Here is a 27,585-nt window from a genome sequence, read left to right as displayed (position 1 = left end):
TTTGCGGTACGCGGGCCTCTCACTGCCGTGGCCTCTCCCGTTGCGGAGCACAGGCTCCGGACGCACAGGCTCAGCGGCCACGGCTCACGGGCCCAGCCGCTCCGCGGCATGTGGGATCTTCCCGGACCGGGGCATGAACCCGTGTCCCCTGCATCGGCAGGCAGACCCTCAACCACTGCGCCACCAGGGAAGCCCTATACCTCTCTTTTGATTAATCTTCTTTGATTTGCTAATGACCATGATAATTATGTCTAGAATTCTATAGCTATTGTGTATTTTTCCGTTCCAACAGATTTGATGTTGGTCATTCTTTTGCAAACAATTGGCATTCAAATTGGGACTTTCGTATATGTTCCTGAAGTTGTTTTGGTTGTATCTGGGTGTGCTGGGGATCTTTGGTTTCAGTATTCATTGGATCACCAGATACCAATGGTGTGCTTGCTGCTTTTTATTTTGAGAAATCAAAAAAGATATATTTTGGCACATAGTCAACGCTATTCTGGTACACCTAATCAAACATCTCCCTTTCTCCCAACACTGATGTTTCAATAACAATGATAACAACAGAAATCTTATTTGAGGTATATACACTTAGGCTTGTACAACTGCAAATATTCTCTGTGATGCTCACTTTCCCTTTACATGTGCGTGAAGCACTTATTACTCTCCTCTGTCAAATACTGGCAAAGTCCTTTCACACTTCCGCAAATATCAGCTCTCTACGTCTTCATTACTTTCTCTTCCTTGTCCTCTGGTGCACTGAGCTGTCTGTGTTCAACAGAACAATTTTAGCAACTTTTTTCTTGATACATGGAATGACCCAGCTGTCCCTTGACGAGATAATACAAGTCTCCAATAATTTCCATGTAAAAGCAAGTTCTAGCAGTTTTAATTCGGTATACGCATTTGCCAAGAAACAGTGGTTCATTGTTACTCCAGAGTGCAACTAGTTTATTTGATATCTTCATTTTATAAAAGCCAATGATATTTTTTCTTAAAATATAATTTTTTATATCAGAGGAAATGATTTGTGCAATTAGATCTGTAAACTGTCCAGAAATCATAATGCATCCTCTTCCTTCTGAGATACTCTTACAGGTCAAAGATCCTAGTTCCCTAACTGCAGGTAACCTCAGTTGCCTGAGCCCAACACCTTCTCACTTTCAGATTCGCATCCTTTTTCAACTCAGCTCTTTCTATTTCTAGGCCCCTTCCAACTACATTCCTCATTTTATTGGTTCCTTATACTTTGTTCTTGAGGAACCAGCACAGACAGGAAACAAAAAGCCCTGCACAATTTTCTGTTTTCTGCAACATGTTTTCCGACTCTTCAAACTGAGCCACCCTCATACTTTTCTATAGGAAGTCACATTTCCTATTCCCCCCCACCCCCCCACCGGCACTACGATCCTGACCTGTCCTTTTGAAATTCACTTATGATGCTAAGTCTTAAACGTTCATGATGTTCCGTCTACTTCCAGAATACTCATCCTTTGAGCAACGATTTTGACCCTGGGTTGAATGGTTTATCCTCTCTACTCCAATCCCTGCCATCCTGCAGCACCTCTGGGATTAAAAATGAAAACAAAACACAACAAAATCTCTGGCATTTCTCCTGTTTGATGATTACCGTTTTCGGATGCATATTCCAAATAAAGTTTTCACTGGCCTCACCAGGCCCACCCCCACCTCCATTTTTCTGGTTCTTTTCTAGCTTCACTTAGCCTCCTTATCAACTCTGGGTGGTCTGAATCTGTTCCTTGCAAGCTTTCACATGAGCTGACTTGTTTTATTCTTCATCCATAGAGACCCAAATAGGAGTGAGGACACCAAATGGCTTTGATCTTGGTAAACCAGGAAGTGAGCATACCGACTTGAGGCTGAGATGAGGACTAGGTCCTTAAGAGGAAGATCGATGCTCTTGATACATTTCCTAATTGCTTTTCTGAGAATTATACTCTTGTCCAAATGTTTGGTTCGCTCATAGTGGTGATTTTATTTGACCTCCCTCCCGGCCTCCTCCTCCTCACATCCTGCCAGACTGAGCAGCCACGTCTGACTAATACAAACTACCACATGAGTCTCTACTTCTCTCCAGTGTCCACTACAAGAAGTGATGCATGGCCAGCAGGTTGAGTCTGTGGATTGATGACACCCATGACTCCCCATCCCTCAAATCTATCCCCTGCCTCCACTCCTTTTTAATCTTACTAACATCATATTTTCCACAATTCCAAGCTTTCTGTTTTTCAAGGATCATCCCTGGATATGATGCCTCAATCTCAAATCAATATGCTCATCTACCAGTTTACAGATTAAAGCCATTTGGTGTAGCAGCCACCCCCCCCCGCCCCCCCGCTTCTCACTCCTACCTCTGAAGAAGCACACCTTCTCTGAGATAAAGAGACCAGATTTTCAGGTAAAAAAAAAAAAAAAAAGCAGCTGAAGAAATGAGCAGAAAGAGTAGAAATGTAGAAAAGACAGAGCAGAAATGGACGCAAGTGTGGACAACCCTTTCCAGAAAGGTACTGTCAAAGGGAAGGAAAAATCTGATAGAAGATGGCATAATTGAAGTTAGGAGGGTAAACAAGTTTATTCGTAAATTGATGAGAAGCCTCCAGTAGAAAGAAATTCCCAGAGCAAACAGCAAAGGGCCCTTCAACTCCCATTCACCAACTTTTTTTCCTTTTACCTCCCTTTACTCTTCTTTATATATACCAAAGTGTCAATCCCTGTACATTAAGTATAAATATGGTCAATATTTATTCAATTCAACTGTATCAACTGGAGAACATTGTACCGGTCAAATTAAGAAGCCCCAGTGATATTACAAGTGGGGTTTGCTTGAAAGGTTCATGCTTTTGTCTAAATGGGGCATCTCGCATACCACCACTAACTCCTGCTAGGTAAGAAAAGTGAGCCCAAGGTGAGTAGCTACTTTACTGTCATCGTTTGTTTCGATCTTATGGAACACCAAGTTGGTAAATTCTTCAGGATTCAGAGTTTGCTGGCCATTGAGGGCTTGTAGTGCTTGCAAAGAAACTAAATCAGAGAGTTCAACTCTTCTGGAAGCAAACTCATTTTGTGACATTTCTTACCCCAATGTAACAGAATTGGGGGAATTGTTTATGTCAGTTTTGCTATCCAACCTGTTTCAGTTGTTAAAAACAACTAAAAAGATTGTTTATCAGTTCTGGGTAGTGAGGCTTGGAAATTAAATGAACTGAGTATAGTCTAGGTTTTTCCTACAGAACAAAGGGATCCATTCAACATATTAAGTAACAAAAGATTCTAAGAGCCCATTGGAGAAAACATCGAAGCGGTAACTGTCATAAGAATTCTGGACCCAGAAAACAGTGTTCTCATTTTAGACTAATTATCGTTGATCTTAAGATGAATATAAAAGGATGTTCTGTAAGCATCTAATGCTTCCTCTCTCGCTTCTGCCACTGGCACCTTTGGGTTTTTTTTGTGTCCTTTTGCAGAGTGATCAACTGGGAAGACAGATACGCATGACTTGGAAGGACACTGAATTTCTCACACTCCGCCAGCATCTTTTCATCATAAAAGCTATCAGGGGATGCAGGGAAAACGACATTTCCAGCTTTCCTAGAGAGACGATTTAACCACCCTTCCTCCCCCCCCCAACCCTTGCCCCAGGTGATTAAATTAAATGACCCATATTTGATGTAGAAATTCCTAATAAAATGAAAGAGAGACAGAGAGAGAACGGATTAGTCATCTGGGAATTTGAACGTAACTATCTTGCTTGAACATGAAGGAATCTTTAGAAAAAAAAACTGCTGGCAACATATTTCAATTAGAGGCATGGTCTTAAATAGAACTCCCTCTTGTTGCTTCCCAAGCATTACTAATCCTGAATCCAAGGATCAATCATAATTAACAGTGGCAAAGCACCACTCTTGGCCTTAGCAAGCTAAGATCTCACAGTTAAATAATACTTACAAGAGTAACAGTTAGATACAGGTAGCCTATTAGATGAAAGTTTTTAAGGTTTCTCAGTGTCTTTGCAGAGGCTCCGAAAGCCTCGAAAATTTGGCTAGGCATCCAGTATTCCCACATCCCGAAGTGATACTAGACTGCATGCATAAGTCATAATAAAAGATTATGAAATTTCTAGAATCTGTCCATCACCCAACTCCAGGCAATATAAGTGAGAGTGAAGAATTGACTGGAAGATTGATGGGGCCTAAGAGGATAATTTGAAGGGACCTGTCAGGGTGTCATAGTTTCCCTCTTCCTCTAGGAGAAGCATGGGGGTGGGGGGAATGGGCAAGGAGGCATGGTTTGTTTCCTTCTTTCCTTCCTCATTTAGTACATCTACTCTTTCTCCTCCATCTTACTAAGCCCTTCTCTGACCCCTCTGAGTGTGAACAGGGAGAGAGAGGAGAGAAAAGGGGAGCAGGAGAGCCCTGACTTGGCAGGTACTGTCATGATCATATCGTTTCAGAGCTCTCCGGATAGCAGATGTTTAAAGACCACTATTTCTCTGAGGCCTCCCACCCGCTTTTCACTACTAAGACTCTCCTGCAACTCCCTAGACATGAATCACGCACTTTTTTAAAAGTATGTGAAATTCATGCATGTTGTTGTACATAGCAATAGTTTTATACTCACTGTTTTATAGTATATCATTGGGAAAATATACCACAATTTAAAGTCATTCTACTGTTGATGTACGAGTTATTTCCACTTTTTGGTTATTACAAAAATTGTTATGAACACTCCTGGTCAGGTCTTTTGATGATCATGTACACAAATTTTTGTTGAGCATATATGCAAGAATGGTATTTCTATTTCTACCTATTCCAGCTGATCCCTTGAGGCTCCCTCTACAGGCTCCAGGTCTGGGTTTCTAAACATCTGTACCACTGACATTTTGGAGTTGACAATTCTTTCTTGCTCTGCATTGTCCTGTGCATGGTAGAATGTTTAGCAGCCTCCCTGGTCCCTAAACAATAGACAGTAGTAGCACCACACCCTCCCCATCTCTCCAGTTGACAACCAAAATGTGTCCAGACTTTGCCAAGTGTCCCCTGGGGGAATAGAAGTGCAAAATTGCTCCTAGTTGAGAACCACTCTCCAGATCTACCTCCAGCTTTCTTCTGAGGATTCCTCACTTCTCCAAGTGGCTCAGCTGGACAAGATCCAAGACAGCTCTCTGCCAGCTTCTTCTCTCAGTGGCCCATATCTGATCCATGGAGAAACCCAAGCATCCTTTGTCCCAGCAGATTCCAGGAATGCATCCTGCTACTCTGCTGCCACAGTCTGCTCTTTAGATTTCTCAACGTGTGACTCAAACACTGGAACATCATGTTCCCCAAACCGCAGGGCACGCCACACCTCACTGGTCTCCATAAATCCTCATGCTACTGACATGAGGGCTTTTACACAAGAAACCCTCTCCAGCAGTCCTTCTCCAAAACCCTCATCTTGACCGTTTCATACCCTTAAGTGAGACTAAGATGTAACTACTTCCATTGTAAATTCTGCCTATAATCTAGTACTTCCTTCGAATCTCTTGATACCTGGGCTGAATTCCATTTTAACATCCTGTTATCATATGTTGAGAGAACTTATGTTATACAGTACATATTATTCTTTACCCTGTTTTTCTTTCATTTGCCATTATATAGAGAGTATGTTTGTAGACCACTGATTTTTTTTTATAAGTACATATTCCATTGCATTAATTTTAAAATTACCCTCCTTTAGGTTGTTTTTTATTTTTACTATCTTAAATGATTTTGTGATGTAAAATCAAAGAACGTTTATCTTTGGCAACATTAATTGTTGTTTTTCCTGACCAAAAGTAAGTAACGTTGACTCTAAAAATGAAGATAAATTTTAGCCTGTTAATGCAGACCACCCAATTTCCAGGAATGTTATAGCCATTTATGCTCCCTCCACAGTGTGTAAGGGTGCTCTTCTCACAGTGCCCTTGACAGAATTACATCTTACTCTTTTTAATCTTTATTGATTTAATCAAAGACAAATAGTATCCAATTATTAAATTAATTTCTGCTCTGTGCTTTTATTGTTTCCCTACTTTTATTTTGTTCTTTTTCTAAATATTTTAAGGAAAAACTCAACTAGCTACTTAATATTTCTCTTTCCTTGACTAAGTTACACATTTTAACTAATGAAAACCTATGTAAATTTTCCTATAAGATTTAGAAAATAATCACTTTTATCCTTTTGTTCTTCCTAGTTCTTTTGAGAATCTGATGACCCTAACCCTCGCCTGAAGAAAATGGATCACATTCAGGCAAAATTTTGACCTTGATTCCAAGAGGGTGGCCAAGGATTCCTAAAGGCCATAGATCCACAGATCCCAGAATACGAACCCCTGATCTGAATACTGCTTTGGAGGCACCCCCTAATACTTGTATGCTGTATTACTTATTTAATGTTTCTAAAATAAGTATATTTAAGAGGATATTGGAAAATTTACACGCGGTTGGGAATTCTCTATAGAATGTTTTAGATTCCCAATTTTGTGTTGCAACATGTAGTATGTATGCAGAATTTCTGAATTTTAATACTTACAAAGTTCAACTACAAAATATATCTTAGTACTCTTTCTGATAAGATTAAAGTGGAAGCAATATTAGTATCATCATACTCTTGAATTCTTTTCATATATTGGTTAACTATACATTTGCTAAAACGGTTTTAAATTTTTAACAGCTTTGTCCATTTGTTAAAATATTCAGTCATAATTGTAGCTCTACCCATCGATTTGTCCTCACATTTTTGCTAAGATTTATGCTATGTATTATGCTTGGGACTCAGCTCCATCTATAAATGAGAGCATTTGGACCAGATCACTTCTAAGATATCTGATTCTAGTTCTGATTCTGTATTACAAATTCAGTGTATTACATTCATAATGTTTATTTTACTTCATATCTTTATTCAGGCACCGTGTCCCACTTAATACTCTTTTATTCTGGGATCCATTTTATCATGATTATGGTAATCATGATAAAATTGAGGCATGGTAATCACTATCCTCTTTCCACTGGCAGAGGGTGGGGGGGTAAGATTTATAAAGGGACTCCTCGAACTTTAGAGATGGAAAGGATCTGAGATCCCTTAGCTATCTATTCGAAAATACTTTAGTCAAGCTCCCAGAAAGATTAGTTCCTCAGGTACCTTTATTCTTTGTCCATGTCTTTTTGCTATATAAACCACCTTGTATTTTAGCTGCTCCCACAGACTTTCTGCACTGAGGCAGAGAAAAAAAGATAAGTTGTTTTAGGACATCATGTTTATTTTTCATCTCAATACCCTGCTAAATGTGTAAACTTCAGAGTGGGCTGCACCTAGAAGAAAATGCTGATACACAATTGCACATTCAGTAACCAACAGGATGGTGAAACTGACATTGCTTCAGCCATTCCAAATGTATATCCCGAGAAGAGCCGACCACATGGGGAACTGTCACCGACTCCACAGGGAAGCAAATTGAATTAACTATATAATGTCCTGCAAAGGATACTTTACTACTTCACTTACCACGAAGATGTTCAGTAGTTCCCTTTTGTCAACAGAAGCATTTCCATCTGCATCATACAGCTTAAAGTACCATTTTAATTTTTGCTTCATTTTTCCTTGTACTACTAGATTTACAGCAGCAATACATCCAGCCTATGGAAAGCAAGGTGGAAAGGGAAATAAATATTTAAGACCAATTATTTATTTGCAAAGTCATCATTCATGAGGACTGTCAGTACAATTTAATACAACCCACAAGATTTTGGCATAAAACTTTTCCCTGGCACTTAATTTTTGTAAATGGGTATAAAGTGTACAGAAACAAGTAACTTTAAATAGGTGAGTACATTTTTAGAGGAAATGTCTACTTTTTATGACAAAAAGAAAAAAGGTTCTGAAATGCCATGATGGAAGGCTGAGTCCTCACCACTGAGTACCCTACAGCGGTTGACTTCTGAATATCTTCAGATTTTGTCATCCACTCAGCAAGAAGACCAGGAACAAATTTTTAATTGAAGGGAAACATACCAAGTAGCTAAATTCTGTACTGTTTTAGAGAAACTGGTGGAAGTTTTTAGACTGCTGATCTCCAGGATTCCTTTTAATTGCATCATTTTCAGTATGAATCAAAATTTATTAGCCTTTTTTTTTTTTTTTTAAATTTTTGGCCTCACAGGGAGATCGAACCTGTGTCCCCTGCATTGGAAGGTGGAGTCTTAACCACTGGACCCCCGGGGAAGTCCCCTTATTAGCCTCTTTTTTAATATGATTTTTGCTGTATTCAATCTTAGAAAAGATTGTTTAAGGGGTGCAAGCTTAGGTAGTTCCCTTCATTCCGTTTTAAATCTGTAAAACATTCTCAGTTGAAAACAGAAACAGCCTGTGCCATTCTTCTTAAGAATAATATACTTCAAACCTTGCTCAGCCAAATGCTCAGCTGTTTTGAGAAAGGTGGCCAGCTCTAGGGAGGTGTCTGAATCACTCTCTGCTGTTTCTCCACGTGCTTTCAGCTGTTGATGGTAGCATCTTCAGCCCAGGAAAACATGCTATCTGCTGCATTCTCTTTGGAATATTTGGGATGTCAAGTCCTATTTACAAAACAGGATGTGATATAAAGTACCCCTTTCCCTTGGAAATAAAGGGCTTTAGGCTTATTGGTCTGTAAAGTGATATGTGTTTGATTTGAGTCTTAAGCTTTTAAGTCTAGTTCCACCAAGTCTCTAAGAAAAGTAACTGAGAAACCACCAGCAGTTCTGGATGTGAAGCCAGCCTGTTTGGCTGGTTAATGGCTTTTTTTAAGTTGCTTTTTTTTTTTTTTTTTAAGACAACAACAACATCTCAGATATTGGAAGCCAGTGTGTTAATCACTATAGCATTGTCTTCAAAATGATTACACTTTAAAATTTTCTACACTGTGGAAAGAAAAAAAAGAAAATATTTAAAAATCATTTCACTACCTTTGGGTATTAGATTTTTACAACAGGCATCTTTAGCCCATCAATAATTAATATGTCTTTTAAGCGATAAGACTTCTGCTAACAGGAGTCTGGTAGAATGGTTTCCTAAAGGAAGTTGGCTCAAGTATCCAAAACGTCAAGTGGTTTTACCTTTTCTCTTTTCATCTGCCTTTCTTATTGCTCGCTACCGCTTCACTTATTCATCCCTAGCAGAGCTATGGTTGAGACAAGGGAAATACATTATTAGAGAGTTGAAATTTAAGATGACATCAAGATATCATCTCCAGATTTGGTGGGACATGAGCATTACAGGACGGACAGGTGTGGAGGATATAAGCTAGGTAGAACAGTATCTAACCATGGGTACATCTGCTCCTAGGTCTTCTTACTCCTGCGTCTCCAGGGCTGACCAATCAATACAGCCATTTCCTGGGTAGTTATCGTGCATGTTTACCAAAAGGTCACAGAAGCATCTTCCCTGTGAAGACTGAGCTGGCAAGTTGATATTCCAGTGTTTCCACAAAATCATATATTTCATGATGATTCATTTCACATTGAGTCCCGCTTCAGGGATCACAATTTTCTGTGTCACCTGCATGATGAATGGCAACAGGCTAGACTGAGCAATGTTGTCTTTACAACTTTTGGTATTTTATGATGAGGCACAATGGGTGGGTGGTCCTAACACCTTCCAATCCAAGCTCTGAAAGCTCTAGGCAAAGCCTACCAGGAGACGAGCATAAATATTTTCATTGTGTGGTTTACAAATTGGCAACCTGGCTAATCTACAGCCAAAGTTGATTATGGGTGAGGAAACATTTCTACTTAGATAAATGCAGCCTCTTTCAAAGGCTCCTGCAAGCAAAACATTTCCTGTTTTTACTGCAGCATTCTGTTATGCAGTAAGGCAAATTAATCCTTACAATCTGCAGCCAACTACTCTTTTCTCCAATTATCGTCCTATTAAGATTTTGTAGAAATTTGCATTGGTGAGACAACCCCGGTGAATGTAATCTAATAGCTTGTGTTGTGTTGGACAGGGTTTTAGATAAATGCTTGTTCCGTAAAACAGAAAGAAACAGTTCTTGTCTTCAGTTGATCTATAGATTACAAAGAAGGATGAGGGGAGACAAAAAGCCACAGAGAAGGCGAGATGTCTCTGCAAAAATGACTAGGAAGTATGCAATAGAAAATGTCGAGAGACTTTTCTTTGGGCCGATCCAAAGGAACACTGCTAAGATTATATTTCTGTGGTTGAGCTACAGGAGCCCCCACGGAACACACAACTCTGGAGAAGTCTGACACTTACTGGCCTTGAGCCAGAATGGGGTTCATAAACACTCTGTGTCAAAATCATGTGGGGACAATGAAATATGCAGATTCCTAGACTCTGACCCCAAAAATAGCATCAAAACTACTTGGGGTGGGGTCCAAGAGGCTGCATTGTAAAATGCTCCTCAGGTGGGTCTTACGTATACTAAGACCTGCAAACCACGGACCTACGCTGTTTATCTTATCCGTGTCTCTTCGTAGGCAAGGTTAACAGCTAACCATCACTCCAAGTGGCTCTTATCATTGTGGCTTACTCTCACATGAATTTAACCTTATTAAGACTAATTAGAAAAATTATGACCCACATGGTTCAGTCTCAGAATAATGACATAGTCATGAATACAGTCCAGCCACCAAAAATTAATTTCAAAATAACAGCAAGTCTTTCATTTCTGGAAAGAACACAACTTGCAAGACATTTATGGGTTTCTTCACAACACCGCCTTCCTCTCCCATCTGTTCCTCCATGTACAACCTGCTGCTCAGTCTTCAGCGATCTCCATGGCCCCATTCCTTCACTGCCAGCCCTACCATGAGAACACTTCATTCTTTTCTTCCACCAACTTCTCTCATAATTCTGCATCACAAAATCCTAAAAAATGAGTTTGGCAAAGGCAGGATCCTCCTTTGAGGTTGAAGGAGAGGGGAAAATTGGGCGCAGACAAAGCCATTCTGGTGAGCCTCAGGAAAGGAGAGTTTGGGAGCCCATGTACAAAAATAATTTTACGCCCAACATGTTTATAGATTTATATATCTTGTTCTTAGGATGGAGTAGATTACAGGGAAGAGTTAAACAGGGGTCAAGATACGGAAACATGACAGTTTCTCAGGTTCTTGAAGGAGTTTGGCTCCATTAATACGTTATCATTTTGTAGAGGGGGGTTCAAATGAGAGAAAGAGAAAGAAATGCATGGAAACTTCAAATTTAAGCTTTCTCATGGTCTCTAAAATGTACAGAAAATATAAGGTATACTTTATATCTATAAAGGATAAAGATTTAAAAACTAAGTTTTTGCTACCCCTAAAGAGATGAAATTTTAGAAGTCTAATAAAAAATAGGGAAAACAGTCATGTGTTTTTGTCCAACAGGAAATCCACAGGTGAATATGTGATCTCCAGGTGATGTTCATGCCCTGCCATAAATCGCAGTTCTTTTAAGAGTATAATCAATTTGAAATGAAGGTAGAAAGTTACATGGAAATCAGATGTGTTTTTGTCCAACAGGAAATCCACAGGTGAATATGTGATCTCCAGGTGATGTTCATGCCCTGCCATAAATCGCAGTTCTTTTAAGAGTATAATCAATTTGAAATGAAGGTAGAAAGTTACATTATAAAGCTGATATGCATATGAAGACAATTGTTTTATTATTTATTACTAAGTATAAGAATGACAATATATTTTAAGAAAAGGTCGGGGGAAGCCCACGTCCCAGTGACTGTGCTGGTCACTCTCCATGCATCTCTCTCATTCTAACAGCAGCCTTATAGGTAGGCTTATTCTTATTTTACAGAAGATAAAAGTGATTTTCAGAGAGGTTAAATAAACTAGTTAAAGTAGCAAAACTGGGGTGTGGGTAGATCCAGGATTTAAGATCCAGTCAGCCTTACTCTAAGACTTTTCTTCATATCATCCAATATTGCCCTCAAAATTCATAACAACTGAATTCTCTTTCTGGAAGAGGTGTTTGTAGACTTGAATAGATGGGACATGTTCAATGCAGTGGGTTGTTGTGGATTCCTATGTGTGAACTACTTGGTAGTGCAAACATATAGGGTGAGGTAACTCAAGAGCGTCTGAAGATGCTGCACCTTGGAGCCTGTTTCCTTCATACCTGATGCTGCCCAAGGTAAAGCTGGGCATGTGCTCTAAGCCACTTAGCCTAGGGGAGACTTGTGAGCCTCCACTGCCAGGCCTTCCCTCATCCTGCCACCGTAGCCATCTGGCTCAGCAGGACAGAAGGTGTTCATCCTCCTCTTTTCCTCTCCTGCCCCCATGTTTGATGAACACTTTTGTCCATTCTGGAATCCTTAGCCCCTCTCTCCTGGCCCATGGTTTAGCCTCCCGCACCCCATAGAGAACAGCCTCTCTCTGCTTACAGTTTCCCCTAGGAAATGATCCCAGCTACTCCTCCAGGATAGCCGATTGGCTGAACCAGCACACACACTGGTTCTCTTTCAGCCGATCCTGTTCTTAGTCTTCACCCACGCTCTTGGCTGGGAATCTAGAGCCTTCCTTTACTGTGCAGCTGGTCCTTGTTTTGGTTCAGCATTTCCCCCCCTCTTCAGGGCCTCACACCTGCATTACATTCTGCATTATAGCCCTCACTCCTCCATTCTCCCCACCCTATAAAAAACCTTTGGGTAAAATCTCACTGCAGATATCATCTGATAGGCTCAATATGGTCCCGCCATCATTGTTTGCCTGAGTGACCTTGAGATACATATATTGAAAGCTATCTCAGTATATTTGAGACATTCTCTTTAGGGTTTTGTCCCAATGATAGAACCATGAATTTATGAACTGAGTAATATCATTAGGGAAACTTGGCTTCATTTCATTGATTCAAATCATAGAATTTCAGTGGAAACAGTCCTTCATTTTGCAGATGAAAAAATGGACTGGACTAGTAATAACAATTTTAATAATCATGACAGCAGTGACAACTGTTGGTGTTAATGTAATCTTTGCTATACATATAGGGCCAGGCATCGTGCTTTACACATAGGAGCTCATTTAACCCTAACAAGGCCCTAACAGTATTAACCATGAAGCACAGCATCTGGGTTCTAGTAACATTAAGATCGTGGGAATAGAAATGATCGTTATTACAACAACTAGCCATAAAACCCCATTTGTTCTAGTGCACCCTCACGAAATAATCCAAATCCAACAAAAATCCAAACTTCAGCCCAGATTAAAACTATTCCCTTCCACAGCATTAACTTTCTGCTACTTTTCACAGAATCACGATCTGTGAAAAATTCGTGAATCGTCACAGCCTCTAACCTAGAGACATTTCAATGTTTTCATTCTTTTACATGTGACACTTCAGTGACATTTTGCCAGCTGTGGCAGGTCAGTAGCAACATATGAATTGAAAATTCTGCCTGAAAATGGTTACTCATATGGTCAGAAGGAAACCCAGAGAGCGAGTATAAGCACATTATATGGTTGATCAACAACCGTCAGTGATATTTACTTTGCATTTTAGGAACTGAAAAGAAAGTAGGCAATATAAGGGCCATCTCTGTCACATCAAATACATGTGAATACTTTTTAAATACTTTTGTGAATTTTTCAAACCTGTTAAGGGAAACGTGACGTTTGGCATGTATGACCTAGCTCATTTCCACCTACTGACACTTCTACTCGCAGCAAACCTAGTCTCTTTCAGCCATGGAATTGCTGGAATGTCCCGAGGAGAACCTTGCCTCTGTGACATGAGAAATATGATGCTGGCCTGGTAAATTGGTTCTATAATGTGATCGTTATGCAGATCAGACATGGTTGTTCTCGTCTTGGCCATGACTGTACAAAATTTGAGGATTCTGGGACAAAGCCTTCTCAAAATTTGATTGTTAATAAGTCTCCTGGGTATCAGGGAGCCTTGACCATCTGCCCCCAGAATGCAGCCAGCAGCATACCCGGCCCACGTTGAATTAGAAGCCAGTCTCGCATACGTTTGGGAGAAGGCAAGATAATCGTCCGAGTTTGATCACTTGTGCACAAGCTAACTACAGAAGACCTGCCCCCGACTATAGCAACCGCAGCCTTTCGCAAGGAACTTCTTCAACTAGCCAATGTGGGTTTCTTCTTACGAGCACCTGTCTCCTTCAGCTGATACTGCAACAGATAAAATAAAATCCAGCCTCACCCTAACTCAGTCAGCCTGCCTCCTAAGACTGTATTATTTCCCATGGAGGAGGCTGGACCCTAGTTCTTTAGTAACTAGGAGAGGTGGGGATGTGGACGACAGCAGGCTAGAAGGTGGAAAGTATGTACCTATATAATTCCTGGCTTCAGCACTTTTTTTTCTTACTATAGCTGTATCTAAAAGAGCAGTCAGAGGAACTGCTTCTGAATTAATAGTTTGGGACCCAGAATTCCCTTTTTATATGCATCCATGGTACACAGCTCTTTGTACCAATGGGCCTAGAACTCAGTTTTCTGCCACTCTGTGGTCTTTCCGGTATAACAGCAGTGCTGGCTGCACATTTGAACCCCCCGACAGAGTAAAACAAAACATCATTCGGATTCAATTGGACTGAGGCGAAGACCCAGCCCCCGGTATTTTTAATACCGCCAGGTGCTTCTGTTACCGAACCAAACTTGGGTCCGCTCGCCTGCGTGCAGTAAATCCAGTCCACCGATACTGGGTTGTGCTGAAGGAAAGTGCAGGGTTTGATTGCAAGGCCAAGCAAGGAGTATTAGCAGCTAATGCTCAAAAGACCTGAACTCCCCAGTAGATTTCAGGGAAAGGTTTTTAAAGACAGGGTGAGGGAGAAGGTTGCCGAGTGCTTGATCAGCTTGGGGACATACTTCTAGTTAGTTGGTGGTGAGGTAATCCGAAGTCAACATCAACCTTCTAGTTCCAACCAGTTTGGGGATCTACGTGCTTGTGGTCAGCATGCAGTTTAACTTCTTCCACCTGGTGGGCGTTTCCGTCTCTGCCAAAGAGCTCAAGGGTATGGCTCGGGAGGAACTAAAGGTCCTTGACTTTAATGGCTAGGCTATTATTATGTCTTGCTTGACTGTTTTCCTTTGTTTCTGCGTTTTCTCACTTTTCTGATTAAATTTGCTCTTTGGAATCTGGGGAAGGCCTAAGAGGCTAAAGTTTTCTGTAAGCAAGAGGCAGGCAGAGGACATGGGGTGGTCTCTCCCAGGAAGGTCCCATAGGGTTCTACTCAGTTGCACCTCTAGTATGTAACCAGAATTGAGAACCACAATCCCAACAGATTTTGTTAAAATATGAGTTGCAACAGCTTAAGTTTAAATGTCCTGTGCATCAGCGAGTACAGTTGGTATCTTTAACAGGTAAAAAAGCCCGAGAGACTCAGCCAAAATGTTAATAATTGGCGGTATATGTGAAAATACTTTGTAAATTCTGAAGTGCTAAACAAACGAGGTATTTTTATTAATCACCAACAAATGTTTCCTGAGAATGTCTGTGCTGGGAGTTCTGAAGTTAGTAGCCTTGGTCTTTACCCTTATTAAGAGATTTTTGGCCTAGTTGTTTACAATCGAATAGATGGTGATTTGTTTCCAGTAAATGTGTCCTATGAATAGCAGCAGTAATTGCAGTCACCATGTAGGCCAGACAACCAGATACAGTATTACAGGCTGCAGGGCAGCCAGGGGGTTAATGATTAGCAGCAATTATGACACAAGTTAAAAAGCCAGTTTGCCTACTGCAATTTTTAAGGGCTCTCACACAAAAAGAAGCTAAGAAACCAGGTAACCAAAGGTCACTTCTGAATGTCAAGTAGAGCTGGGGCTCCCTTTCAGGTGTCCTGGGTTAGATTAAGAAGACAGTCAAAACTCAAAATTGATATCATTCCCAGGTAATTTCATTCTGTGACTGGCAACCATTACATAGGGCCAGTGTTGCCCCAACCAGCAAGATGAATGTCTGATGCACTCAGATCCATAAAAGACAAGAAATTACAGGAAAGCAACCCCTGCACGTGTAGGCACGTCTTGTCGTTTGGAAGTATAACTGGAGCTGATAACAAGGAGAATTAATCTCTGTTGGGGGCTGAGGTCAGTGTTACCTGCATTCTACAGATAAACATACCCTCCCTTTGTGGGCTGTTTATTACACATATTTTCAAAGTTTTCTCCAACATTATTTCACATGAGCTCGGTGATAATGTAGGCAGTATAGGTTTTGCCTCAGTTTTCGGATTGAAGACTTTGACACAAAGAGGTCATGAGCCTTGTCCACGATTACACACAGCAGTAAGGGTCAGAGCTGGGCCAGGAGCCCAGCAATCCCACTCTTCCCGAGGTACTGCCCCCACTGGCCCTAAGACGACTGGCCGGTGATTAAACGGATTCACAGAAGGGCTCCTTAAAAAGAGCAAGGACTTCTGATATACTAAAGCAAAGATTTGATTTATGTACGTATTATGGGTAAACTATCACATTGCAGTCATTAAATCCCACAGCTTGCCCTTCTTACTTTTCTTTCTGTAAACAGGTCAATCACCCATGTTTCTAAAAATTCCTCACCATTCCTTCACGCTTGATTCCCAGGATTTGTCTGAGGTCGTTAATTTAAATAATCTGAGAATTTGTGTTGGCAGTTTTGTTGTATCCTAGTGTTCCAGTGTATCCTTGTTGACAATGTTTTCTGGCTCAAACCGCCGCTCTATTTATGGTTTTGTAACAGAAAGAACAGAACTAACACCGCATTGAAACTGTTTCCCTCATTCTTTACCCTATGTATTTTACTACTTTAGCCCTACACGTCAGAAGTTAGGCGTTAGAGAAAGAAATGTTTCTTGTGCCCGAATAGCTCATTAAGTTCCCTTAAGAAAGTTCCCATCCCGTAGTCCTGGGTTAGTTACAGGCATTACTTGTAGATAAATTCACTTTTAGCCTAGAAACCTTTCGAATAAGCAGAGATAAGAGTGGTAAAGTAAAAGTAACTGCTAGCTACTTGAATTTTTTGCGGGAGCTCTGTGATCCAGCCCACCTGAGCAAGCAGAGAAAGAAATGTGATGCTTTCCTTCAAGGCCAAGTGGCTCTAAGAAGTCTGCAATCCCGCTTTTTCCTTAGCAGAAGAGAGGCCTGAATTCTACCCCGAATTAGGATAGCTCTTTAGGACTTCAGCCCGCCATCTTCTTGGTCTGCTGGCTTTCCGAAAAGTCTCTATTCTGGCCCCAACACTATCTCCTGACTTATTGGCCTGCTGTGCAGCGAGCAAGTTGTACGAGCTGGGACTCGGTAAGAGTTTGAGTTCCAAACCCACAAATTTAGAGACACTATTCTTCCTCCCTTGTAAGACCTCAGAGTTTTACAGGAGACAAAGCTTCTGACAAGTCTTTTAGGTCCATTTTCCCCCCACCATTTCTTCTATACCGGTAATGAGACTTCGGTTACCCCACTTCTGCCTATTAGAAATGGCCTCATCCCTGCCCTCCTGCAGGTACATACCTAACAAGATTACCCTTAGAGAACCCTGGATTCAGTTTAAGAGCTGACAATGGCACTATTTGGAGGGCACTACTTACGGTTTGTCTTGCCTTGAGCACAGCAAGCCAAGATGCTGAGATACCGAGATTTGAGGTAGAGTTATATATTTGCGGCAAGGCAGCCAGGCGAAGAGACAGAAGAAACGAACTCAAATCTTCCCCCCAAGAAGGCAAGAGGCGGGAGTATTTATGGGATGAGGAATGAAGCAGCAGGGTGGTCTGAGGCATGGGGAGCATGGAGAGGTGGGGAAAGGTGATTGGAAAAAGGTGCGATAATCGACAATCTGCGCAGGCGTAATTAGGCTACGGGCCTCTGCACTTTCAAAAGGTCACTGAGCGACACTCGCGCATGCCCAGTTGGATGGTCGGTGGTCCTATTTCGTCTTAATCGGCTCAGCTCGAACTAGGCACAGCTGACTCCAAGTTCCTGGACAACAACTCAGGCAAACATCTTATTATTTAGGCTACGTGCAGCTTGGAGGACATGCAAATCTTAAAATGACCTTGATTAGTGAAGGCAGGTGAAATGGATTTAACCCACGGTTTCATCCCCAGATGCCTAGGGGTGGCCCTGAGGGTTGTGCATTGACCTTCACACCTATTACAGCAGCAAGAATGTGGATCAGGAGCCAGAGGGACTGAGGGCTGGTTTTCTGCTTTGAGATTCTCCAGGCAAGTCACGCCTAGCATCTCGGTTCTTTTGAGTGCTTCATTTCTCAGCCACAATGTAAGAATAAATGTAGTCCCAGCAACAGACTGGTTGTTTGCATGGAGCAAAAGATATAGGTGAGGCGCCTAGAGTGTGTGCTTCCAAGTTATGCTCTAGCAGTAACCCTCTGCCTTAGTTAGGTCCCCATTGACCCTTCTCTTTCCTACCTTGTACTTTAATCTGAGTTGGGGCTTCCCTGGTGGCGCAGTGGTTGAGAGTCCGCCTGCCGATGCAGGGGACACGGGTTCGTGCCCCAGTCCGGGAAGATTCCATATGCCGCGGAGCGGCTGGGCCCGTGATCCATGGCCGCTGAGCCTGCGCGTCCGGAGCCTGTGCTCCGCAACGGGAGAGGCCACAGCAGTGAGAGGCCCGCGTAATGCAAAAAAAAAAAAAAAAATTTGAGCTGTACTCTTTTGAAATACTCAACTGTTTTGTTAAAGGTGGAATACCATAGCAATTTACAGTGAAGTCCCTGGAGTCAGATTGCCAGCATTCCAATTCTGCTGTGTAGTTTTAGGCAAGTTACTTAACCTCTCTGTGCCTCAGTGTCCTCATCTGTAAAATGGGAATGATAAAAATAGTACCTACTTTTACATTATTGTTGAGGATTCTATAATAAATGTAAAGTGTTTAAGACAGTGACTGGAATAGAAATGTTCAGCAACTGTTAGCTTTTCTTAGTAATAATTCAATCTCTTCACTTCTGTCAAGATCTCAAAATGCCTCAACTTCTCCAGAAACCCTTTCCTAACTCGGCAACTTAGTTTTCATTGCATCTTCTGATCCCAGTAGATGTACCTTGAATAGCACAGCCCTGCTATAGTTTGTTACATTATACTGCCTTATTTTCTTCTTAAGGCATTTAATCGCAACATGACTTTTATCCACTGACTGTAAACTCTTTGGGGGCACAGAAAATCATATCTTCTACCTACCTGCTCACCCCCATCCCCACACCCCTTCAAAATTTGAGTGTGATTTTTCTGCTATTACCTGCCCTGCTGGGATGGGATTGAAGAGTTCCCTTGGCCCTTCCATCCAGTTTGCCTGTCTAGGAATAGGCTGGACCATTACTCACACTACTGGGCAGGTTTTAAAAGCAGCCCTATAATACCCAAGGCTCATCTGGAACCTTGAAGCTAGAGAGTCAGTACAATGCTTTTCCCTCTTTCAATCTTTGACTCTTCATTTACTAACTTTTATTTTTTGAGGATGCATTTGTCATCTCACTAGATTGTAAACTCTTTTGAGGACAGGGATCAATTCCTATATCATCTTTGTGCCTACCTTCCTTCCACCATGCCTCCCAGGAGCTCAATAAATTTTTGCAAATGCAGTGGGGTAATAATATTGTGTATTAAGGATGTGGCTTTGCACCTGGTAATCCCTTCTATCATCCAGCCCTCCCACATTCAGTAAAGACATTCATTGCCTGAGAGATACGTCATTGTAACAGAAAAGCAGAAATCGCGAGTTCATTCTTAGCTCTTGAGTTTCAGTAGTTTAAGCCATTTGGGATTCACAGCATAAAGTTTATGCCACAAACAAAAGATTTGGAAGAACACATAATTAGAGCCAGTTTCTCCTGGCTACTCTCAAGCTAGATAAAAATTCCATAGGCTGGGGAAGTGTGGAACAGGGAAGGAAAAGAGAATTACAAGACAGTGGGTTAGGGGCACTGCTCTGTGAGGGTCGAGACTAGTTGGAGGTGGGGTGGGGGGGGTGGGGCGGGGGAGACACACCAGGTGTGGCAGGTAGATGTAAGAGCAGAAGCACTTGTGATTTACTGGGTAGAAACTCACCAAGTTCCCCCGAACCTAACATAGCTTGGGAGGAAAGTCTGTAAGGAGTATCTAGTCAGACAACCCTGAGCCAGCCTAACAGGCTTCCAAGCCTAGGAGTATAAAGTAACTGAGAGAGAATCTGACTCAGGAGTCCTAGCCGTGCGGAGACAGCAGCCTTCTAAGTGAAGCAGGAGATGAGGAGAGATTCTGTCTCAGAGAATACCAGTGTGGACAGATGCTCCTCTGACCTGTGTTAATACCTTGAGTTTTAGATGCACCCGTGGGGTTTATATGCAACCCTGGTAAGTGGAGGGAGAAATCTCCTTGGTAAAATGGGGACTCAAAATATAAATTAATTTTATTATGAAAAACAAAAGTTACATTTTTAAAATGCCTGAGTGTGTGAGCTGAAATTCTTACCAGCTACACAAATAAAAAATACATTTAAAAATTTCCCTTGAGATAATCACTCCAGTTGGGCACTAGGTGAAAATTTGGAAGACACAGTAGCCTTTCTTGGTATAAATATGGGGAAAAGGGGGAGTGAAGGAGAGAGAGAGGAATGGAAAGGAAAGAAGTCTATGTATAAAAGATAGGGTACTGGAGTTGTTACTTCCCTTATTATTTTATGTAACGACTCAGTATATATTTGTTCAACATCCACTTTATGCCACTGTGCTAGGTGCGTAGTCTGCGGAAGCATGCGGGATTTAAAGGGGATGATTCATTCTTCATTTTTATTATTCAGTTTCTGCACTGCTGTTTCATGAGGATGAATTCATGTACCACTTGCATTTAAAAAGAAAAAGGAGACACGAAGAAGGGCAAACTGAAGGTGTAGTGTGAAGAAAGCGGTGTGGCTGGAATGCAAGGAGTACAGGATGAAGAGCAGTGCTAGGTACTCCTTCATTGCCAGGCTCTGCCCGAACTTCAGCAGAGTAGAAGTAAGTTCAGTGTCATGCACTCTGGATACATAGAGCCCAGGGTGCAGGGTCATGTCTAGTATAGGAAGTAGTTTCCAGGGAACTGGGCATTTTGCATCCATCTCTAGGTGAAGCACGTGGATACTTAGGTGAGAACAGTGCAGTCCATGTCCACTTTCACTGCCTTTTAGGAACCAGTATCCAGCAACAACATCTACACTTTCACAGTGTTTCTTGTTTTTGGAATATTGGTGCTGGCCCAGACCCAGCTCGAATGCTCATCAGCTTCTCCTTTGGCAGTGAGTCATTAGGCGATGACTCATTTTCCCTAGCAAATCAATGGCATAAATGTGAGGGGAGGATGTGGCCCTGGTCAGTCCTTGGAGCCCACTTAACTTCAAGTCCCACGGTCTCACCCTGTGTGGGTTTAATACTGACCACGAGAGCCTCACGCTTTCATCGTGTTGTACTTTTTTTTTCAGTTGTTGTTTTTTTTAATTGGAGTATAGTTGCTTTACAATGTTGTGTTAGTTTCTGTTGTACAGCAACGTGAATCAGCTATACGTATACATATATCCCCTCTTTTTTGGATTTCCTTCCCATTTAGGTCACCTCAGAGCATTGAGTAGAGTTCCCTGTGCTGTACAGTTGGTTCTCATTAGTTATCTACTTTATACATAGTAGAGTATATATGTCAATCCGAATCTCCCAATCAGTCCCAACCCCCCCTTTCCCCTCTTGCTATCCATGCTAAGAAAGTCAGAAAGAGGAAAACAAATATCATACGTTAACGCATATATGTGGAATCTAGAAAACATCGTGTTGTACTTTTTAATGGAGACTTCATGTTTTGATGAGGTTACTCACTACCAAGTTTGGGCCAGGCTAGACCCTCAGCTTCAAGTCCATAGGATTTCCATAATGGAATGGACAATTCCTAGTTGTAGAAATGAAGGAATCTATGTTGTTCCTTGCACAGAGACAGACCTTTTTTTTTGAGGAGAGCCATTTCCATCACTGACCTCACCTACAAAGATTTGCTAATATCTTTCATGTTACCATCATTTTTTCCATTTCTTTTTTGTTATAAAATTTTTAAAAATCGGTTTTAATTTTTTATCATGTACATCATACACATACATATCTAAAATTAAACTAAAAGTCTTATAATTTAAAGCTTTGAACTTTGGGGCTATTTTTTCTTTTATTTACATGTTTGCAATTGAGATGCTTATTCTGCTTATGTCTTGATTTATCAATTTTAGACTTTATTTACTTCCTGTTACAGCAAGTGACAAGTATTTAACTCTATGACCCCTATACACATCCCAGTGGCGTGCTGGAGCTTATTCTACCTGCTGATAGGGGCTGATCGTCAAATTTTCAGAAAATTTGCAAGTCAAGTATTAAATGATTGTTAGCTTGGAATTGGCCATGGTGGGAGTATTTATGCCATGGAAACCAGCAAATGTCACCAGGGCTATTTCCCCCCAGAAAACTAGTTGTTATGCATTTCCCAGCATACCACTGTTCCTCCTGCATACTCTCACAATTGTAGATTAATCTAAAAGTCAGGAGTTTGATTTTAACAACTCTGGTAAATTTTGTTCTCTGCATAGCTCATTGGTATACCAAAATTATTGACTTCCTTATTTTACATGGAGTTAATAATTGCCTCATCGTGCTGACACCTCCTGAAGTTAATGGACAATCCACAAAAAGTGAGGCAACCAGTAATTATGTGCTTATGAAGTATTCTTACCAAACAAATGAATCTGAATCTATTTAAGCTTCAACAGCTAAATACCAGTTTATGGGTCATATGAAGAATAGAAAGCAAATTAGATGACACAAGAAAGCAACCAACTAAATCTAGAATGTAGGATATTCTACAGGACCAATGACTCACTTTTCCTACTAATTCAGTAGCATAAATGGAGCAGGGAGGTAGGAAACTACTATTATAGAAAAATCAGACTTAAAAGTCATAACCCCCTGTTTTCATGTGTGGACCTTGTTTGGATCCAAACTCAAATCAAGGAACAATTAAAAAGTATGCTTGAGGCAATCAGGAAAATTTGCCCATAGACCAGGTATTAGAGGACATTAGGAATTATTGTTGTCTTTGCCATGTATGATAATGGCATAGTAGTTATGGCTGAAAAGTGTCCTTATTGGTAATAGGTGACTAATGAAGTATGTGCAGGTGAAATCCCGCAATGTTTGAGTAATTTTTTTCTTTTAAAAAAACCCTGGGAAAAATACAGGAGAACAGATGAAACAAAGTGATAAAATTTGGTAACTGTTGAAGATGGATGATGGGTCTTTGCAAGATTCCTAAAGTATTCTACTTAGAAGAGGTGTAAAATTTTCATAATAAAAGAATGTAATTGCTTCATTCTAAATCTATTCAATAGTCTTCTTTGTGCTTATTAGCCTTGTAACCTTTTTTCCAATGTACCACATCAGATTGGTTAAATATCAGGTAATGAATTAATACTGTTTTTGAAATCCTTAAACATAGTAGATAATCCATCCATGTCATTTCTTCAGGTTTTCCTCCCTGGGTCTCCCTTCTTCCTTTCAATCGGGAGCAGCACATTGGGCTTTCGGCATAGCTGTTGATCTGCACTGCCCTCCTCCATGACCCTGGACTGCCCACATCTGTTTTCCTATGTTGGATTCATTTTCTCCCTCTTTGTTGATCTAGTCCCTCATTTTGCTGGAGCACCTGCTCCAGTAGCTTCCTAATAAAAAAATAAATGTGAAGTAAATACGAAGTAAAATGTGAAGTAAAACTTTTCAGTCCTTGAATGTTTGTTGTTTTTTTTTCCCCCACATTTGATTTGGCCTCATACCCTCCCCCTCAAAATTTTGGAAGCTTTTCTCCATTTACTTCTAGTCTCCGGTGTAGGTGTTAAGAAGCTCAATGCTAATTTGATTTCCATTTCCCCCCCTTTTATGAAAATTACAAAATTTCTCAGCATATGCTGTAGGTTGATCTCTATTTTTGATTGTGCCAGGCCCTTGTGAAACATGTGTCTGATAGTGTCTGATTTTTCTGGTTTGTTATGTCGTCTTACATTTTCTCTGGCCTGTTTTTCCATGACTCTCATTCACAGGATATTAGACCTATCAATCCCAATCTGAGGATTTTATTTGGAAAAACGCTGTATGGAAGGAAACAAGAAGGAAGTCAGGGAAGGTTGAACGAGCTGCCAGACCAGGATGCTAATCTGACCCAGGTGAAGAGACCAAGAGAAGGTTGGGTGGAAGTGTCCTTGACACTCCTGAAACTTACGGTTCAACAAAGCCACCAGGGAATCCTTGAGCCAAAGCCAGCTGACAGAGGAGTCCCCTTGTCTTAGGAATGGGCTGACCTTATTATTTCTGCTGCACTCAATCACTGGTCGTATTCTAAACCTGGGCACAGACTCGGCTCAATTGCAGTGATGGATTTCAAAGCGATGCACCTGGGGCCCTGGTCAATTACCTTCCCTGGAGGTCTGGGGTGCTAACATCATGGCCACTATTGTAAAGCAGGTTTTATTATCATCATTATGTTGAGTGTGTTAGTCTATGTACTGTGCCTAGAACAGGGTAGGCACATCACAAGTGCTCAGAAAGCCTTAACTGTTTTTACTGAGTGCCAAAGAGCAGGCTGCAAATGTGTGTATTAGCCAAAGGAATAGTTATAAACTTTATACTCTAAATTTTGGAATCTATTTACTTTAAGCACTATTCTAATAGCCTTGGTTAACTTGAGTACAAGCCGAAGCCACTTAGAAATGGCAGAGTAGAAAGAGATTGGAAGCTTTTTAGTATTATAACAATGAGAAAGCTGGGTAAAGTGTGTTTGACAGCAGGGAAAGGGACAGAAAAACAGTCAGAGCAAATACAACAAAAGTGCATACTTTCAGGGCTTTTGACATCAGGGAACTTAGCTCCAGCAACTTCAATAGGCATAGGTGCTTCTTGGTATTTCATAAATGAAATAACCAATGTTCATAATAATGACTCTAATATCAAGAAAATGTTTTACCAGCACTTTGAGGAAGCAGGAAAGTGTTTCAGAATGATGTCCATCCAGAATGGTAAAACTGCAGAGGAGCTTCTTAGACTAAATCCTCCAGGTTTCTGGACAGCTGATAGTTTTATTGATCTAATTAAACATGTGGCTTTTTTGTTTTCCTGTGCATAATTGCATATCGTTTCTCGCTATCACTTTATAATGAACAATCCTTACTCTTCTCATTTTATGACCTGATTTTATGTTGAGATCTCCACACCTTTCATGGCATTAGTCATCACTGCCTGCCTAGGTTTACTTGCTCCCTAGGCAAACATGAAATCTCTATGATAAATCATAAAGAGAAGAACTTCCAAGTCATTTCAGTTGAGCTCCTGAGATGGGTTTGGCCATCCCATGACTCACTAAGAGGATTCTCACTCCAATGGCACACAGGCCCCAGACACTTTGACACTGTCTGTGCCTGCTTCCTCGACAGCATGTTCCTGTTCTTGCATATGAACCACTGACACCCACAGTGCTTCCACAGACAGTGGGCTAACAACAAAATTGCTGGCCTGGGACATGACATCAACACCTTTGGAGAATAACTAAAGAACCTGATAGTTCATCTTCTAAAGTCTCAGGAATACCACCATCAGAGCCTGAGAAGCTGCTGTCTAGAGCAACAGACTTCCATTGTGAAATTGGGACACTCACAGCAGACACAGTAGGTCAGCAGCTGCCACATGAGTGAGACATAGAGAATGACAGAGAGGGAGAGAGAGCTGAGAGATACGTACACAGGCAGAGACAAAGAGAGACAACATGCCAGTGTGCACACAGGGTCGTCCTGTTTACTCCAGGCTGCTACAGCAAAAATACCATAGACTGGAAGGTTTAAACACATTTATTTCTCACATTTCTTAGTCTGGGAAGTCCAAGATCAAAGGCATAGGCAGATTCAGTGTCTGGTGAGGGCCCATTTCCTGGGCCCATAGACAATGCATTTCCCATAGACAACCATCTTCTCACCGTGTCCTCACATGGAGGAAGGGGCAAGGGAGCTCTCTGAGGCCTCCTTATAAGGGCACTGATCCCATTCATGAATGCTCTGCCCTCATGACCTAATCACCCCCCCAAGATCCCCCACCTCCAAATACCATCATATTGGGGTTTGGATTTCAACATATGATTTGAGAGGGGAACATAAATATTCAGTCTCTAGCATATCCAAAACCTTTTTCAGAGTTAAAACGAAAGCAGAATCTGCCTCATTTTTCTACTGATTTGTAAGCTTCTTGGAGGCAGAGCCGGGTTTGCTTGCAACTACACTAAGTAAAAATTTATGAGGAGGGAAACAGTCATGATAAGCAGGCAGTCCTTAATTCATATTTGAAAACAAAGAACAAAGGACAATAATGTACTAAAAGAAATGTTCCTGACATTGCTACAAGGATTAAAATAGCTGTTAATTTTGCATAGGTTTAATTTTCCCCAGTTCCTGGATGTTACCTCGTTTTAAGTCATCTGGTTTTTTTGGCTTAAGGGCTCAAAAGGCTGTATTAGATTCCATACATCCTAATGGACAGCCAGTTGTTTTAACTGTACTGAATTAATTATCCCTTCTTTATCTTCTATTATCATGCACAGCCTTCTAAAGTCATCTATTTTTCTACCAGTAGTACTTCCCCTTCCCTTTTATTCTAGATGGCATCAGCACATTTTGAAATATACAGATCTACAGGTAGGTAAAACAACTGAAATGTACAAGGAAAAGCAGACAGGAAGAACTTAGCCTAGTATTTCAGATTGTTACTTTTTTGTCTTATTTTTTTCTATTCCATATTTTCTTTTCTCATTTTTATATTTTTTTAGGACATGAAATTAAATGTGCTGCAGCTCAGGAATGAGTAAATTCAAGACAACAGTTGAGTAACAATCTTTAGAAACTATTATTTACCTGAATTTAAAACTGTAAATTATTTTGTTTTTCCCCAAAATAAATTGGTCAGATATGAAAAAAAGAAAAGGATTATGAAGCATTCTAACTTTTGATTTGAGTATGAACAACATGTTGGCTAATTTGTATTGATTTATCTGCCAATCGAGATGCAATCACACTTTTAAAAGCAGATTCCTGTAATTTGCTTTTCTATAAAATGTCACCAATTCATTAAATACTTTGAAAACAGTCTTTGTAAATCAATCTGCACTTATTAGATTTGTTTAAAGGATAGCATTAGAATTCCATGCCAAGATTTAATTTGGTTTTAAAATAACTCCCTACATGCAGAACATTTCCAAGGGCAGAGAGGCTAGTTCCCAATTATTTTCATGCCGGCAGTGCTAAATGTGTTTAATGACTCACCTACAAGCTGTGGGTTCTCTGAAGACCTCCCCATTCAGTGGAACACACACATTTTACCTTAGGCTATTTTATATTGAAAAAAGAGGGAAATGGAGAATCATAGCCAAATGATAAGTAAAAGTTCTTACTTTGTTCTTGTCAACGGTATTACAGATTTGATCAACATGTTGGCTGGCTTTTTTTTTTTTTTTTTTTTGCGGTACGCGGGCCTCTCACTGTTGTGGCCTCTCTCGCTGCGGAGCACAGGCTCCGGACGCGCAGGCTCAGCGGCCACGGCTCA

At 40.9% G+C, this 27,585-nt stretch overlaps 1 protein-coding gene across 1 annotated transcript in view; it reads right to left on the bottom strand.

Moving 5' to 3' along the window:
• Window positions 1-27,585, bottom strand: part of GUCA1C (guanylate cyclase activator 1C) — a 32,607-nt gene that overhangs the window by 4,733 nt on the left and 289 nt on the right. The window contains 4 exon segments of the mRNA XM_007119294.1: window positions 2,944-3,042; window positions 7,180-7,252; window positions 7,543-7,674; window positions 27,434-27,480. Coding sequence (XP_007119356.1) covers window positions 2,944-3,042; window positions 7,180-7,252; window positions 7,543-7,674; window positions 27,434-27,480 — 351 coding nt within the window.

The sequence above is a fragment of the Physeter macrocephalus genome, chromosome 1, assembly GCF_002837175.3.
Source record: "Physeter macrocephalus isolate SW-GA chromosome 1, ASM283717v5, whole genome shotgun sequence".
NCBI classification, from domain to species: domain Eukaryota; kingdom Metazoa; phylum Chordata; class Mammalia; order Artiodactyla; family Physeteridae; genus Physeter; species Physeter macrocephalus.
This window is presented reverse-complemented; position numbering and strand designations above follow the sequence as displayed.